Source organism: Bufo gargarizans, chromosome 7 (genome assembly GCF_014858855.1).
Source record: "Bufo gargarizans isolate SCDJY-AF-19 chromosome 7, ASM1485885v1, whole genome shotgun sequence".
Lineage (NCBI taxonomy): Eukaryota > Metazoa > Chordata > Amphibia > Anura > Bufonidae > Bufo > Bufo gargarizans.
In genome coordinates, this window is record NC_058086.1 from 167,313,148 (window position 1) to 167,329,256 (window position 16,109).

A 16,109-nucleotide genomic window follows, 5' to 3' on the forward strand; every position below is an offset into this window, starting at 1 on the left:
TAAGGCCTCTTTCACACGAGCGTGACGTATTGGCTCCGGATGCGTTCAGTGAAACTCGCACCATTTTGCAGGCAAGTTCAGTCCGTTTTGTCTGCGATTGCGTTGTTTTTTTTCCACGCGGGTGCAATGCGTTTTGATGCGTTTTTCATGTGCATGATAAAAATCTGTTAGCAACCATCAGTGAAAAACGCATTGCACCCACACTTGTTTCCGGATGCAATGCGTTTTTCACTTTTATGGGGCCAGGGCTGCGTGAAAAACGCAGAATATAGAACATGCTGCGTTTTTCACGCAACACAGAACTGGTGCGTCATGTACACGGACCCATTGAAATGAATGGGTCAGGATTCAGTGCGGGTGCTATGCGTTCACGTCACACATTGCACCTGCGCGGAAAACTTGCTCGTGTGAAAGGGGCCTAAAGCTGTGCGGGGGCTCAGCGGAGGGCAGGACTGCTGTGTATGTAGGGGGCACACCGATGTCTGGTATCATCGCCGCTTACCTTCTGTCCATATCGAGCTTTCAGTCTCTCTCTGATCAGAAGACCCTTCACCAGCAGTTTCCAGTTGTCCAGGACCCGTTTTTCGCGTTTCTACGGCACCAGAGATTGGAATGAGTACTGGTTATAGGCCAGTCCATGATGTCTAGTGTAGGCACTGGGACAGGAATTTACCTCTTTCTGCTTGCGCTCTATCTCCACCTGTTCATTCTCCCAGGCAGCCAGCAGGACGTCTTTATATTCCTCACATACAATATAACCATCGGTCCTGCAAGGAAGGGGGAATTAGAAAAATCTTCCCTTTCAGCATACATCATTCATTTTCTCACCTTTTCAAGATCTCTGCTTGCTGTCAATGAATGCAAAAACCCGCCACTGTGCTCATCCTTGATATATTGTAATAAGTCATCTAAATGACTGGTCAGTTTGACATGACCAGGGTGTTTTTTCAGTCTCTGGATACGACTTTATCCACACACTGACAGCAAGCAGATATCTGGCAGAAAATAAACCCAGAGGGCTCCAGTTTTTGGGGGTTTGCAGACTAGATGGATAAGTCAGGTACAAACCCCAAATGTTATGTCAGAGGGCGCATCAGCCTTACACAGGATGCGAGAAGCCGCAGTGGAAGTCAAAGCCGGTGATGGCCGAGGCACAGTCGATGTCCAGCTTCCTGGCCACGCGGTGCAGGTTTGCGACTTGCAAATGGCAGCAGCCGATGGGCAGCATGTTAGGTTTAAACAGGTACACGTTGCCAAACTCGTTGCGAGGAACCTGCAGAACAAGCAAAGGATCTGGTAAAGATCATGGACAATAAGCTCTAAAGACGGGGAAACCACAGCTTTGTGCTCCTGGAAATAGTGACACTAAAGCTAGCCATACACATTAGATCAGGGATGCCCAACCTGCGGCCCGACAGCCGTTAAAAAAACTACAACTCCCGCCATGCTCTGCTGTAGACTGTCCGGGCATGCTGGGAGTTGTAGTTTTGCAACAGCTGGAGGGCCGCAGGTTGGGCATCCCTGCATTAGATGGATGTCAGCCTAACTTTCCAATTTTGGTAGGGCGGTCACCTATGTAAGGTCGTGTCCCAACTCTCCACTGATGGCAGATTCCAGGGGAAAGAAGGAACAGCCATGTTGGATTTCAGCAGGTCCAGGTAAGTAAGCTTCCCTGTACAGGTCTGGCTAGGGGGGGGCTTAGGGACTTAAAGGTGATGTCAGGCAGTAATACAAGCTGTGTCTGTGGACAGACTATATATTATCAAAATTCCTTTATTGCTCCATTGATGGGACCTGACGTCAGTCACCCTGGATCATAGGAAAGTCCTAAAGATGATCTGTGTAAATGTTGCTTTTCTTTATATTCTGGATTTGTGTGACCAGATTATCAAATGCGTCCTCGCCACCCGCTGTGCAGGAAAGTGAATTGTGTCCCCTCGGCAATTGGGGCCGACATCAATTTCCTGCACAACCAGACAGCAGGGACAACTTTGGAAGGGACGATGCACGTTCACTGCAAGAATTGCTGGGGCACAGACAGTAGACCCCCCTCGGGTCATAAAGTGGCGGTATAAGGCCACCTGCACAATACGGAAATTCGTGCGGATCGTATGTGCGTTCACCTGCAGGTGGCCTAACCTAACGAAATACTATCACTTCATAACATGAGATCACCCCTTTAAATGTAATTTCTAAGCGTCAGGCACTGACACATCTGCCCTCACCTTTCCGTCCACAGCTATGGGCGGCTGATATTCCTCAGTCTGCCACAGGCCAAACAGAGCAAGGTCATTGCTGTCCCTCTTCTCTGGATCTGCCAGGCGGGCTTTCCTCGCTCGGTTAGACTGCCCTTTCACCATCTGTGCATGAAACAGATTGGATGTGACAAAAGTAACATTACCAGCGCGTGTCCTCTAAAAGTCCCATCTCCATTAACAGTCTGACTCCAGCACAGATTTCATTTTCCGTGCACAGTGAGAAGTTGTCGGCCCATTTCATCACCTTGTAAGGCACCTCCCCGAGCCGCACCACACGGGCCTCCTTTAACCAGGTGTCTATGGAATGCAAGGTGTGGACACAAGACCTGTAGAGACAATTAGAGGTCGTGATTATAAGTTTAGCACCGGAGGTAAAGTATGACACCAGAAAATAGAAAAATGTTTATTACTAACATATATGTTTCTCAGGGTGACCATAGCGTCATTACCTGGAATAAACCTCTTCTCCTCTACAGTAACCAAGGATGGCTGCAGATTCTGGGTAGATGGCTTCATACTTGAGCAGATGTCTCTTTAGAGCATAGAGAGGATGGTTCTTATACTCTGTGACTGAGGTTGGCAGGGGCTGGTCCAAGAGCTTGGCTTCAAACTACAGACACAAAATCAGGGATTTGGAGCTAAACATCAGTTTATTGTGTTCAAACTGGAAGACTATAACTACAGTTATAAATTCCCTCCCCCCTTAGTTACATCCTGTATTATACTCCAGAGCTGCACTCACTATTCTGCTGGTGCAGTCACTGTGTACATACATTACATTACTTATCCTGTACTGATCCTGAGTTATATCCTGTATTATACTGCAGAGCTGCACTCACTATTCTGCTGGTGCAGTCACTGTGTACATACATTACTTATCCTGTACTGATCCTGAGTTACATCCTGTATTATACTCCAGAGCTGCACTCACTATTCTGCTGGTGCAGTCACTGTGTACATACATTACTTATCCTGTACTGATCCAGAGTTACATCCTGTATTATACTCCAGAGCTGCACTCACTATTCTGCTGGTGCAGTCACTGTGTACATACATTACTTATCCTGTACTAATCCTGAGTTATATCCTGTATTATACTCCAGAGCTGCACTCACTATACTGCTGGTGGAGTCACTGTGTACATACATTACTTATCCTGTACTGATCCTGAGTTACATCCTGTATTATACTCCAGAGCTGCACTCACTATTCTGCTGGTGCAGTCACTGTGTACATACATTACTTATCCTGTACTGATCCTGAGTTACATCCTGTATTATACTCCAGAGCTGCACTCACTATTATGCTGGGGCAGTCACTGTGTACATATGTTACTTTACTGTTAGTACCCATAATGCCCCTGGGTGTTCCTCCGACACTGCAGGCTTATTGCATTGCATATTTAACAGGTGTGATGACATGCCTTGCCCTTCCACCTTAGGATCCACGCTCCATACCTCTGCATCTTCCTTTTCCTCCCGTGTAGTGTGGTTTTTATAAAGCATCAGAGTCTCCTCCCACCATTCTGCGTCGATGCGCCGTTTGCGAGTACTGGTCATCCATTCTGCATCGTATCTTCGCGTCACGTCTTTAAGATGCCCATTGTTGTCGATCCCCACGATGTAAGTGACCGGTTTGGTGGCAGCCTTGACACACAGCGACGGCTGGTTAACCGCTCCGTACACACAGTCCACACACACCCACTTCTGTTCTTTCTCCAAATAAACCTCCACCCATTGATCGCTACCTCTGGGGGGCGGTGGTGCGGCACTGCCCCCCACCTCCTCCTCGTCATCTGTGGAAATGATCTTGCCTCTCCTCTTAATTTGCGGGTTGTCATCTTTGGGCGAGCTCTTTGCTTTGGGGTGTCCTGGACTCTTTGATGTGCCCTCCCCCGACCTCCTGCTATTCGCCTTTACAGAAGAAGATCCTTTACCTTTTTTTTCAATTGACAAGTCCCAGTCGGAGAAGTCGCTGTCCTCGCTGGTCGTGTAGGCATAGTCAGATCCGCTACTACCCTCCTGGCTATCACTCTCCTCCTTGTAGGACAATTTGGAGGCCACTTTCCTTCTGCGTTGATTTTTTGGACTTGCTTTACCCTTAGCATCTTCGGAAGCCTCCCCTGACTTGTCCTTCCTGTCCTTACGGACTTTTTTCTTAGGCATGATATCTTCTGAAGGTTTCTCCTCTTCATCCTCAGAGCTGTCCAAGGAAATGGTCTCTACTTTCTCTTGCTTCAGCTTCGGTTCCCCTTTGGATTTTCCTTTAGGGGATTTTCGGGATCGGGCCGTTTTATTAGACTTCTTCGAGGACTTCTCTCTTGGGCTTTTTGCCATCTAGAAGGCAGAGAGATGCAGTTCAGCTCAAGCCTTCCTTATGTCAACCATCAAGTAAGAGAGGAATACGTTCACAACCAAACTTACCTTGGCGGGCGGCTCCTTTAGGGGAATCGGCTGCAGGGAGAGCACCAGGCGGCTCAGAAGTTGCAAGGCTCGAAGCAGAATCAAGAAAAGCTGGAAATAAAAAGGCAAAGAGATCAACGATCCACACCAGAAGCACCGTATAAGCATCTGGTAGCAGGAGGCCGTCCTAGGACCTGATCCTTCCTTTATTTAAAGGGAACTTGTCACTGGGATTTTGGGTATAGCGCTGAGGACATGGGTTGCCAGATGGCCGCTAGCACATCCGCAATACCCAGTCCCCATAGCTCTGTGTGCTTTTATTGTGTAAAAAAAAACGATTTTAAACATATGCAAATTAACCCGAGATGAGTCCTGTACGTGAGAGGAGTCAGGGACAGGACTCATCTCAGGTTAATTTGCATATGTATCAAATCGGTTTTTTTTACACAATAAAAGCACACAGAGCTATGGGGACTGGGTATTGCGGATGTGCTAGCGGCCATCTAGCAACCCATGTCCTCAGCTCTATACACAAAATCCAGGTGACAGGTTCCCTTTAAGAGTTTTCAGGGCACTTACTGAACATAATGGATGGCATGGTAGCCCACTGACTTAAAGGGGTTGTCCGGGTTCAGAGCCGAACCCGGACATATCCCCATTTGCCCCCCTGACTTGAGCATCAGAGCAGTTCATACTCCAATGCTCTCCTTTGTCCTATGCTAAATCGCGCAGGGCAAAAGCATTTTCTGGAGTTCCGGTGACGAACCGGGCTCTCTATGGGGCTGCCAGGCGGAGTTTTCCGCCCAGCAGTGAGCCGAGTGACGTCCCCGGAACCGATGAGCGGGCTTTAGCGCTGCCCTAGCTCATCAATATTACTTCAGTGGGGTCCCACTCCAAGCACCCCTGCCAAATAGCAGTTGGAGGAGGCTGCAGCACCTCTTTCCAGCTTACCAAGCACAGCGCCACGCATTGTATGGAGGCTGTGCTTGGTATTGCAGCTCAGCCCCATTCCCTTGAAAGGAAATGAGCTATGCCCTAGGCCATGTCAGTGATGAACGTGACGTCACATAGGCTAGGGCTGTGATGGTGAACCTCCGGCACTCCAGCTGTGGTAAAACTACAACTCCCAAGATGCGCACTTGCTTGGCTGTTCTCAGAACTCCATAGAAATAAATGGAGCACGCTGGGAGTAGTAGTGCCAGAGGTTAGCCATCACTGGCCTAGGGAGAGGCCTAAGCGCTCATGGGGCACCGTGGCCTCTTTGTACAGCTGATCAGTGCTGGGAGTCAGACCCGCGGATCTCATTGTAAATCCCAGAGAACCTCTAACAGACATGTGGGACTGACCCTGCAGCTAATCATAGAGGTCCCAGCACCTGGCCTCCTCATTATGTTCATGAGCAATCGGGGGACATCATTACAAAGCCTGCATTTAGGTTTTTTAGATGTGATGCGTCATCTTACATGGACCATCTCTTCTGCATCCCTCACTCCGTACACCCCAAATCTCCGCTCCAGCCTGGCCGATATTGGTTCTCGATCATCAAGAGACATTTCCGGATTCAAGGTAAATGTGGACTTGAACCTAGAAAAAGGAAGAGAAGTAAATATGGGACATATTGCATCATCTCATTATTCCAGATCTGACACTGGGAACGTCGTTAATCCTTTTTATACTGTAGTTCCCCCCCCCCCCCCCCAAAAAAAAAATTATATTACTATTACAGAGGACATCTTACCACTTCACCAAGTTTGTCAAGTAAACCACATCTACCCGGACGGCCGTATAGTTTATAAATTTAACTGGAACCACAGACAGCGCCACCGCCTGAAGGTCAGGGGAATTACACGTGTCGCTGCGGAAGAAGCCATTGGCAAGAAGGCAGAGCAAATGTACCTGAGGTGAGGACGAAAAACAAGAGCAGTTAGCGCCAGGTTCACACCTTGTGCAGAAAGGAGAATCCTGTTCATCTCTGTAGGACTCATCCTCATCCCTCCCTCCAAGATCTAATCTTAAATTCTGTCTCTTATGGGTGAGGGATAATAAAAGATAAATAAATGACTAAAAGAAGTCATGTCTCACCTTGTGCGTGTCTTCTCGCAACTCCTTGCTGAATCGGTTCATTATTCGGCGTAAATAAGCAGCAAACTCTGCCTTTCTCTTCTCTCTATAAAACAAGAAAAATATAAAAATTACAGTGCATATATAAAATTTATCTACATTATTTCTGTACTGATCCTGAGTTACATCCTGTATTATACCCCAGAGCTGCACTCACTATTCTGCTGGTGCAGTCACTGTGTACATACATTACTTATCCTGTACTGATCCTGAGTTACATCCTGTATTATACTCCAGAGCTGCACTCACTATTCTGCTGGTGCAGTCACTGTGTACATACATCACTTATCCTGTACTGATTCTGAGTTACATCCTGTATTATACTCCAGAGCTGCACTCACTATTCTGCTGGAGGAGTCACTGTGTACATATATTACTTATCCTGTACTGATCCTGAGTTACATCCTGTATTATATACTCCAGAGCTGCACTCACTATTCTGCTGGAGGAGTCACTGTGTACATACATTACTTATCCTATACTGATCCTGAGTTACATCCTGTATTATACTCCAGAGCTGCACTCACTATTCTGCTGGTGCAGTCACTGTGTACATACATTACTTATCCTGTACTGATTCTGAGTTACATCCTGTATTATACTCCAGAGCTGCACTCACTATTCTGCTGCTGCAGTCACTGTGTACATATATTACTGATCCTCAGTTACATCCTGTATTATACTCCAGAGCTGCACTCACTATTCTGCTGCTGCAGTCACTGTGTACATATATTACTGATCCTCAGTTACATCCTGTATTATACTCCAGAGCTGCACTCACTAATCTGCAGACTCCCAGCAGAACTGTGGTTGCAGCTCTGGACTGTTATACTGGCTATTACAAATGTTCAACAGCAGAATTTACCTTCTTAACCTTTTTTTGGCTGCTTCTGGCGTTTCGATCTCTATCTCTACGGACTCAGTGGGGAGTCCCGAGTCATTGGATGTTGTGGCTTGTAAGGCATCCAGTGTAGCTGCATTGAGCTCTATTGCAAGAGGAGAGACAGAGAGGATCCAGTGATGAGGATCAGTCACAACATGTGTACGTTTATATTGTAGAAGAACAAGTGCCCCCCAGTATGGCCCCAATTATCGCAAGCGCACTGCCATTGTCAGCGACTCCATGGAGTTGAATGAAGCGCATATGCGACTTCCATTCCATTCAAAAGAGGGGGAGCACAGGCCCCTGTTTTTCTGATCAGTGGGGGTCCCAGCTGTTGGGCCCCCACCGAGCAGACACGTTTACCCCTGTCCACAGTATAGGGGATGTGTTTTCTCCCCCTTAAGCTCCTAGTATTACCTTCCACGTCCTCCCACTCCTCGTCGCTGTCCCCTCCATCCTCCGAGCTGCTTCCGGCTTTAACCGCTGCATCCGGAATCACAGACTGAGACTCAAAGCTTAACAAGTCCCTGAACGAAGAGAAATAAGATATAGACTTACATTGTGACCTGCGGACAACCGAGAATGAGCGATGCCGAAGAAACGCTGGCGGTGGCGCTGCAACAGTGCATCATATATGCTAATGAGTCAGAAGAGGTGTCTGGGAATGATGATGGGGGAGGGGCTACTGACTAGATATCAGAAGAGAAGGAAAAATGAAAAGGAAACAATGGAGTGATACTTTGTAACATTGGATATCCCGCTTGCTCTGCGGTTGCCATAGCAGCATGCATTGTCTTCTGTACATAGGGGGTGATGACAGTGTACGCAGCACTCACTCGATCTCCTTCTCGGCGGGCTTCTTGACTCTAGGAGCTCTCTTCCCCGCAGCGGTTCCCCCGGGCGTCTTCTCTGCTTTTTTTCTGGTCCCGACACCTGCTGCGGCGGCTCGGCTTTCCTTTTTTGGCGCCTTCCTGTCTTCGCGCGCGTCCTCTCCACCACCTGCTGCAGGAAACCACAAGAGGAGACAAACAATCAGAGCGAGGAAACTATAAAAAAAAAATAATTATATATCATTTCCTCTAGAAAACAGAAGATGTTCAAAATCTATTTCTTAGTTGATCGGTCCCCGGGAAAGCTGGGTGATGCCAATGCACCATTCAAGCAACCGATCCTCAGCTTCTCCAGACTCCAGAATGTCAGACACGCCGAGCTCACACAGAAAACAGCGCAGGCGGAGAACTGAAGCTGGGACAAGCAACATGGCCGCCACCGGGCTCTCCGAGGATCTGGAACAGCAAATCGGATCAGCAGAGGGTAAAGTATTGCATCACCGACAAGCAGGAGCCCGGGAAACGTGGCTGACAACCCCCGTAGGAGCCAAAATGGTGGCCATATGGGTTGTCACAAAGCTTTACTGCTTTTATAGCACAGATCAGGAGACCGGAAAAGCTGGGTGCTTAGAGGACATTTTCTGATTTTAAGGGGCTTGTCCATAATCAACATATAACCGTATAATATATAATTCGTATGTGGGGCCCCTGTTCTCATGATCTCTGGGGACAGACCCCGATCAAGCACACAATTACCGAAGTGTTGATTAAGATCTCTGCTGACTGTCAGTGAATTAGAACATTCTAGTTTACATCCAAAAAAAAAAAAACAACAACACATGGTCCCAATTGTTCTCACAGCTGAGGGTCTGTTACAGGTGTATCCAGCCTGCTGGCTAAACACCCTGGTCTCCAGACTGATACACTGTAACAAACTATCAGGGCAGGAGAGACGCTTGCGCTGGTGATAGAGAATTGTCTGGTCTGGATGCAATGGTAACAAACCCTCAGCTGTGAGAACTGGACAGGTTGTCACCCTCTGAACGTCAAACAAGAATCCTTGCATTCACTGACAGCAAGCAGCGATATTAAAGTGGATTAAAACATTTGGTTTCAATTTATTAACAATTTAAGGGGTTTTCCCCCAAATCGCTGCGGTGTCATCCGCAACGTAAAATCAGGCATCAGCGATTGGCCGCTGAGGTCATGTGATGCCTTATGGACAACGCATCATCACACCTGGAGGGTTGCTTATTGTTGGAGGACCCCTTTAAGATGTATTGACATAAAACCAGAACATCCCTTTAAGAGGAGATACTTTAGTAATAAAGGCCGGGGCTTAGAGTGACCATTATAAACAGGGCGCGGTGGAACTCCCGGGGCTGTCTCCCCACCTCTGGCCGGCGCCCTCTTCCTCGGCTTCTTGCAGTCAGTCTTGGCGTCCACGGAGCCCCGGCGCTTCCCCATCCTCCCCCGTCTCCCGGGCCTCTGCCTCCTCAGCCACACATGCTGCTGTTGGATAACAAACTCAAAGGAAGTCACGTGACACAGCAGCTTAAACCTCATTGGCTGCCCCTCCGCCTCGTCTGACAGGGGTTTAAATCTCGCGAGAGTTACGTTTACCAGAGCGACTGGCCTCTTCCGCTGAGCGGGGTTTTCAAGATGGCGGATGATGGCGAGCAGGTGAGCGCGGCGATTGGGGGGATATGTTGTTACTTTATGGGGCTCCTGGAGACAGAGGAAGGGTGTTGGGAATCTGTGGACAGGCCGAGGCGGTTTAGAGGTTTTTATTCACCTGCTGTGCCCTAAAATGAATGGGGATAGATACAGGATAAGTAGTATAGTGAGTGCAGCTCTGGAGTATAATACAGGATGTAACTCAGGATCAGTGCAGGATAAGTAATGTATGTACACAGTGACTGCACCAGCAGAATAGTGAGTGCAGCTCTGAAGTATAATACAGGGTGTAACTCAGGATCAGTACAGGATAAGTAATGTATGTACACAGTGACTGCACCAGCAGAATAGTGAGTGCAGCTCTGGAGTATAATACAGGATGTAACTCAGGATCAGTACAGGATAAGTAATGTATGTACACAGTGACTGCACCAGCAGAATAGTGAGTGCAGCTCTGGAGTATAATACAGGATGTAACTCAGGATCAGTACAGGATAAGTAATGTATGTACACAGTGACTGCACCAGCAGAATAGTGAGTGCAGCTCTGGAGTATAATACAGGATGTAATTCAGGATCAGTGCAGGATAAGTAATGTATGTACACAGTGACTCCACTAGCAGAATAGTGAGTGCAGCTCTGGAGTATAATACAGGCTGTAACTCAGGATCAGTACAGGATAAGTAATGTATGTACACAGTGACTGCACCAGCAGAATAGTGAGTGCAGCTCTGGAGTATAATACAGGATGTAATTCAGGATCAGTACAGGATAAGTAATGTATGTACACAGTGACTCCACCAGCAGAATAGTGAGTGCAGCTCTGGAGTATAATACAGGGTGTAACTCAGGATCAGTACAGGATAAGTAATGTATGTACACAGTGACTGCACCAGCAGAATAGTGAGTGCAGCTCTGGAGTATAATACAGGATGTAATTCAGGATCAGTACAGGATAAGTAATGTATGTACACAGTGACTCCACCAGCAGAATAGTGAGTGCAGCTCTGGAGTATAATACAGGGTGTAACTCAGGATCAGTACAGGATAAGTAATGTATGTACACAGTGACTGCACCAGCAGAATAGTGAGTGCAGCTCTGGAGTATAATACAGGATGTAATTCAGGATCAGTACAGGATAAGTAATGTATGTACACAGTGACTGCACCAGCAGAATAGTGAGAGCAGCTCTGGAGTATAATACAGGATGTAACTCAGGATCAGTACAGGATAAGGCCTCTTTCACACTTGCGTTGTCCGGATCCGTCGTGTACTCCACTTGCCGGAATTAAACGCCGGATCCGGAAAAACGCAAGTGAACTGAAAGCATTTGAAGACGGATCCGTCTTCAAAATGCGTTCAGTGTTACTATGGCAGCCAGGACGCTATTAAAGTCCTGGTTGCCATAGTAGTAGTGGGGAGCGGGGGAGCGGTATACTTACAGTCCGTGCGGCTCCTGGGGCGCTCCAGAGTGAAGTCAGAGCGCCCCATGCGCATGGATGAAGTACCATGCGATCACGTCATCCATGCACGTGGGGCGCCCTGACGTCACTCTGGAGCGCCCCGGGAGCCGCACAGACGGTAAGTATGCTGCTCCCCACTTTCATGATATAATATCACTGGAGCCGGAACTTTTTATGTTTTCTGTAAATATTTACCCGAAACCCAAAATCCCTAACTTTTTGTGAGTAGTGTATATCAGGAATGTCAGGAAAATGATTAGTTGTCATTTGTGTATGTATGCTGGAAGTTAGTAATGGCTTCTCCCTCTATGATCAGCAGCAGACCACCAACACTGTGGAGGAGCCCCTGGATCTGATCCGGCTGAGCCTCGATGAGCGCATTTATGTGAAGATGAGGAATGACCGAGAGCTGCGGGGACGGCTGCACGTACGTGTCCTGTCGCTGTGTGCTGCAGTGCAGCTGTCGGGCTGGTCATTACTAATTGCCCCCTCTTTCTAAGCAGGCGTATGATCAGCACTTAAACATGATTCTGGGAGATGTAGAAGAAACCGTCACCACCATAGAGATCGACGAGGAAACCTATGAGGAGATCTACAAGGTAATTGCTTCGTTCTGGTTGTTTTAATGTTTCTGACCTGACAAGAAAACTTGCCAATTATCTGAAGGGGGCCCTGCGCCCCTGCCTCGCCCCGGGTACTGTCTGTGCTGTGCATGCTGTATGTTTAGTAGTGGTGCAGGGCATTGCTAAGGACTACATGTGTGCCATACGAACAGCGTCCGGGACTGATGCAACCAATGAAGGGTCTGCCACTTTGTCTCTTACCAGCTTCAAACTGGACGAGAAAAGATGGACCATAGAGATTATGGCTCCTCTATAGTGTTGAGCGAACTTGTGTTTTCAAGTTCGGCATACAAGGTTCAGGATATCCAAGAATCCTGTTATGGATTACTCTGCTACCACGGACCTTAACGGAATTTTATGACGGCATGTACAAGGGTTGTTTCGGGTATCGAATTTTCAATACCCATTTGATACTTTTGTCCAGTATCTACCGCAATACCGGGATTTGACATTTTTTGATACTAGGATGCGCTACTGCGCATTCCAGTATCACAGAGCATGGAGCGCACTGCTATCAGCGTGCGCCATGTTAGAGAGAGAGAATGTTTAATACTAATACAGGAGGTTGGGTGCAGACCTTCCGTTGGGGGTTAACTGCCGCTGATCGCAGCTTACTGTCATAGAGGCTGGGTGACTGCTATGTGATTTTGCTGCCTGCACCGCCTCCTGTATTAAACGTTAATAATCATTGGTGGCGCAGTGCGTGTCCCCCCCCCCCCCCCCCCCTTCAGTATTAAAATCATTGGTGGCAGTGGCCACAGGGTGTCGTCGTCCCCTCCCCCCCCTTCATTGGTGGCAGTTTCTGATCGGAGCCCCAGCAGTGTAATCCTGGGGCTCCGATCAGTAATTTGGGCAGCCAGGACGCTACTGAAGCCCTGGCTGCCATGGTAAGCTCCCTGCTGCTGTGTGTACTATGCACAGGGCAGCAGGGAGAGTGTGAAGTCCTATTCACCCTAATAGAGCTCTATGTGGGTGAATAGGACAAGGGATCAAAAGATCCCAGGTTCTAGCCTTTAAGGGGGCTAATAGTTATTAAATAAACAAACATATTGCCTTATCCGAAGAGTCCAAACTATTGAAATATAAAAAATCTCCTATTTTATTTTATGCACTTATATAGCAGTACTATATTCTGCAGCGCTTTACAGACCTAACATCCAACTGTCCCCAATGGGGCTCACAATCTAAGCCCCCTATCGGTCTGTCTTTTGAGTGTGGGAGGAAACTGGCGGGAACATACAAACTCCATACAGATCTTGTCCTTGATTCAGACCTAGGACCCCAGCGCTGCAAGGCACCAGTGCTAACCACTGAGCCACCGTGCTGCCCTATGCGGTGAACGCCGTAACAGGAAAAACATTTTTTTATAAAAACTGCATGATTCACTTCTTTTTTTTTTTGTCACCTTGTTCCCGCCGCTCCCCACCCAAAAAATATGATAGGACTGTTCGATTATGGACTGGAGGATGCATAAAATGGGAAACACGCGCTGATTTTTATGGTGTGTGTGTGTTTTTTTTTTTTTTTCGCGTGGTATCGAGTATCCTTCATTATAGTATCGAAACAAATTTTGGTATTGAAACAACCCTAGCATGTACCATGGAAGTCTGTAGGAAGCATTCTGTCATAATAGAAGTCTATGCTGCCCATTCCGTTATGGTCCATGGTAGTGGAATCTATAACTGGATTCTTGGATAACACCAACCTTGTGCTTCGAACTTGAAAACAGAAGTTGCTCAACGCTACTCATCTGTGCCTCTAGTGAATAGGGCAGGCTGAGCTCCACGGCGCCCCCTTCTGACGTCTCCTAGACATGTAATAAGATGTTCTGATGTGAAGAATTAACAATTATGATTATTTATTTTTAATTTTGTTTTCCCCTTATTTTTTTCCAGTCCACGAAGAGGAACATCCCCATGCTTTTTGTTAGAGGCGATGGCGTTGTGCTGGTCGCTCCTCCCTTGAGGGTTGGCTGAGCCCTGGAGTACCTCGGGGTCCACAACACAAGGATATCCAGACTTCCCGTGACTCCTTGCCTGTGCCGGTACATTGGTCTTGTCTTGCTGCGACCTGTGTTCATGTAGTAAGATGATTCTAATCTACGACCCACCTTATGGATCTTTTCTTCCAATATGTATATTTTTCTTTTTTTAAGATTTTTCTTAACTGCTCTCACGTTCTTGGCAGATGCTGCAGTTTACTTTTGTTTTAAATTGGGGAATCTTTTCTGGAAGTGAAAAACTTAAGTTTTATATTGAAAGCCAGTGACAGAAATCGGATACAGGTTTTACTGTATTCAGGAAGATTGCTTTACTTTTGGGAATTTCCATTAAAGATCACTGGTGCCGACGTTGGTTTTGTGTTTCTGATATTTTATTCTTATATTTATTATTTTTTTTATTTTTTTTTTACATTGCCCTTTGCAGAATATGAAACCAGCCAGGGATTGTGATGAAGGAATCCCATCACTAGGTGGCGATACAGTCCATAGCCGTGGACCTGTCTCTAGCCGGCAGCTGTATACTAGATAAGGATGCATTTGCACAAACCTATTTTTGGACCAAATCGGGCCCGTTCACTTCTTATCAACAGTGGAAGCTGTAAGATCAAAATGACTGTTTACCTATGACCTAGCCTCAGAATCGGTCTGACACCCAGGACCCCTGCTGATCGGCTGTGGCACACCCATGAGTGCAGCGTTCTCATCACAGCTCACCAAGCGCGGCTGTACATTGACTAGTGGCTGTGCTTGGTACTGCAGGACAATTTATTTGAATGGGATTTAGGCTACTTTCACACTCGCGTTTGGTGCGGATCTGTCATGGATCTGCACAGACGGAGCCGCACCGATAATACAACCACATGCATCCGTTCAGAACGGATCCGTTTGTATTATCTGTAACATTGGCAAAACGGATCAGTCTTGAACACCATTGAAAGTCAATGGAGGACGGATCAATTTTCTATTGTGTTGGTGAAAACCGATCCGTCCCCGTTGACTTACATTGTGTGTCAGGTTGAATCCGCTTGCCTCCGCATCGTCAGGTGGACACAAAAACACTGCAGGCAGTGTTTTGGTGTCCGCCTCCAGAGCGGAACAGAGGCAAACTGATGCATTCTGAGTGGGTCCTTTTCAATTTAGAATGCATTAGGGCAAAACTGATCTGTTTTGGACCGCTGGTGAGAGCCCTGAACGGATCTCGCAAACGGAAACCAAAACGCGAGTGTGGAAGTAGCCTAAGCTGTGCCTAGGCCACGTGACTGAACGTGGCGTCACATAGCCTACAAAGAGGCCTAAGTGATCAGAGTGCCACGGCCTCTTTGTACAGCTCATCATTGGGGATCCCGGGAGCCGGACCCTGACCTTGTATTCATAACCTACCCTGAGGATAGGTCATGAATATGTAAATCCTGAAGAACTCCTTTAAGCTCTGATTTCATAGATGGTGGTTGTCTTCCTTCTTAACGCTCCTTGTAATGAATCTCTCACATTGTTACTGTTCAGATATCGTGCTGTCTCCATATAACTCCGCAGTTCCTGAGGCTTCTCATTAACCTGGCCTGATCTAGGGTAATTGAATCTCTCGGTAATCTCCCGCTGACCTGACCAGGTCTTAAGCAGTTTTGGCACATCTTGGCCAGAGCTTGTATCTTTTGTGCTGCCTGTGTAATTGAAACCTCTCACATCTCCATCTGAATAGCAGAGCCGGAATATGGGACCTTTAGCTCTTACCTCCTGGGGAATCTAAAATGTTGGAACTAAAGTCTGTAAGAATCTAGGAATACCTTAAAGGGGTGTTTCCATCTGGGACATGCACTTATCTCCAAAACGGGACCCCCAACCTGAACAGA

The 16,109-nt window shown here is 47.2% G+C and overlaps 2 protein-coding genes across 5 annotated transcripts in view; one reads left to right on the forward strand and one right to left on the reverse strand.

Annotated features, from left to right (window-relative positions):
• XPC (XPC complex subunit, DNA damage recognition and repair factor) overlaps positions 1 to 10,046 on the reverse strand; it is a 12,573-nt gene extending 2,527 nt beyond the window's left edge. The window contains exons 1-15 of one of the 3 annotated variants that reach the window (XM_044301846.1): positions 9,889 to 10,046; positions 8,501 to 8,666; positions 8,082 to 8,191; positions 7,647 to 7,767; positions 6,743 to 6,827; positions 6,399 to 6,556; positions 6,124 to 6,244; positions 4,682 to 4,771; positions 3,716 to 4,594; positions 2,708 to 2,868; positions 2,503 to 2,584; positions 2,226 to 2,360; positions 1,104 to 1,273; positions 674 to 767; positions 503 to 592 (exon numbers count right to left, since the gene is read on the reverse strand). In XM_044301846.1, coding sequence (XP_044157781.1) covers positions 503 to 592; positions 674 to 767; positions 1,104 to 1,273; positions 2,226 to 2,360; positions 2,503 to 2,584; positions 2,708 to 2,868; positions 3,716 to 4,594; positions 4,682 to 4,771; positions 6,124 to 6,244; positions 6,399 to 6,556; positions 6,743 to 6,827; positions 7,647 to 7,767; positions 8,082 to 8,191; positions 8,501 to 8,666; positions 9,889 to 9,961 — 2,535 coding nt within the window. In that variant the 5' untranslated portion in view covers positions 9,962 to 10,046. Of the gene's footprint in view, positions 1 to 502; positions 593 to 673; positions 768 to 1,068; positions 1,274 to 2,225; positions 2,361 to 2,502; positions 2,585 to 2,707; positions 2,869 to 3,715; positions 4,595 to 4,681; positions 4,772 to 6,123; positions 6,245 to 6,398; positions 6,557 to 6,742; positions 6,828 to 7,646; positions 7,768 to 8,081; positions 8,192 to 8,500; positions 8,667 to 9,888 lie in introns of those variants that run through there. The other 2 variants (XM_044301847.1, XM_044301848.1) reach the window with 2 other exon arrangements.
• Positions 10,047 to 10,127: 81 nt separating this feature from the next.
• On the forward strand, positions 10,128 to 14,611 carry LSM3 (LSM3 homolog, U6 small nuclear RNA and mRNA degradation associated). 2 transcript variants are annotated; one of them, XM_044301852.1, is made up of 4 exons: positions 10,128 to 10,177; positions 11,954 to 12,061; positions 12,138 to 12,233; positions 14,153 to 14,611. In XM_044301852.1, exons 1-4 carry the CDS (start codon positions 10,157 to 10,159, stop codon positions 14,231 to 14,233), a joined length of 306 nt encoding a protein of 101 aa, XP_044157787.1. In that variant the 5' UTR covers positions 10,128 to 10,156; the 3' UTR covers positions 14,234 to 14,611. The 2 variants fall into 2 exon arrangements, with proteins under 2 accessions (XP_044157787.1, XP_044157786.1); XM_044301851.1 differs by having other exon boundaries at positions 10,137 to 10,177; positions 11,951 to 12,061.
• Positions 14,612 to 16,109: the final 1,498 nt, after the last annotated feature.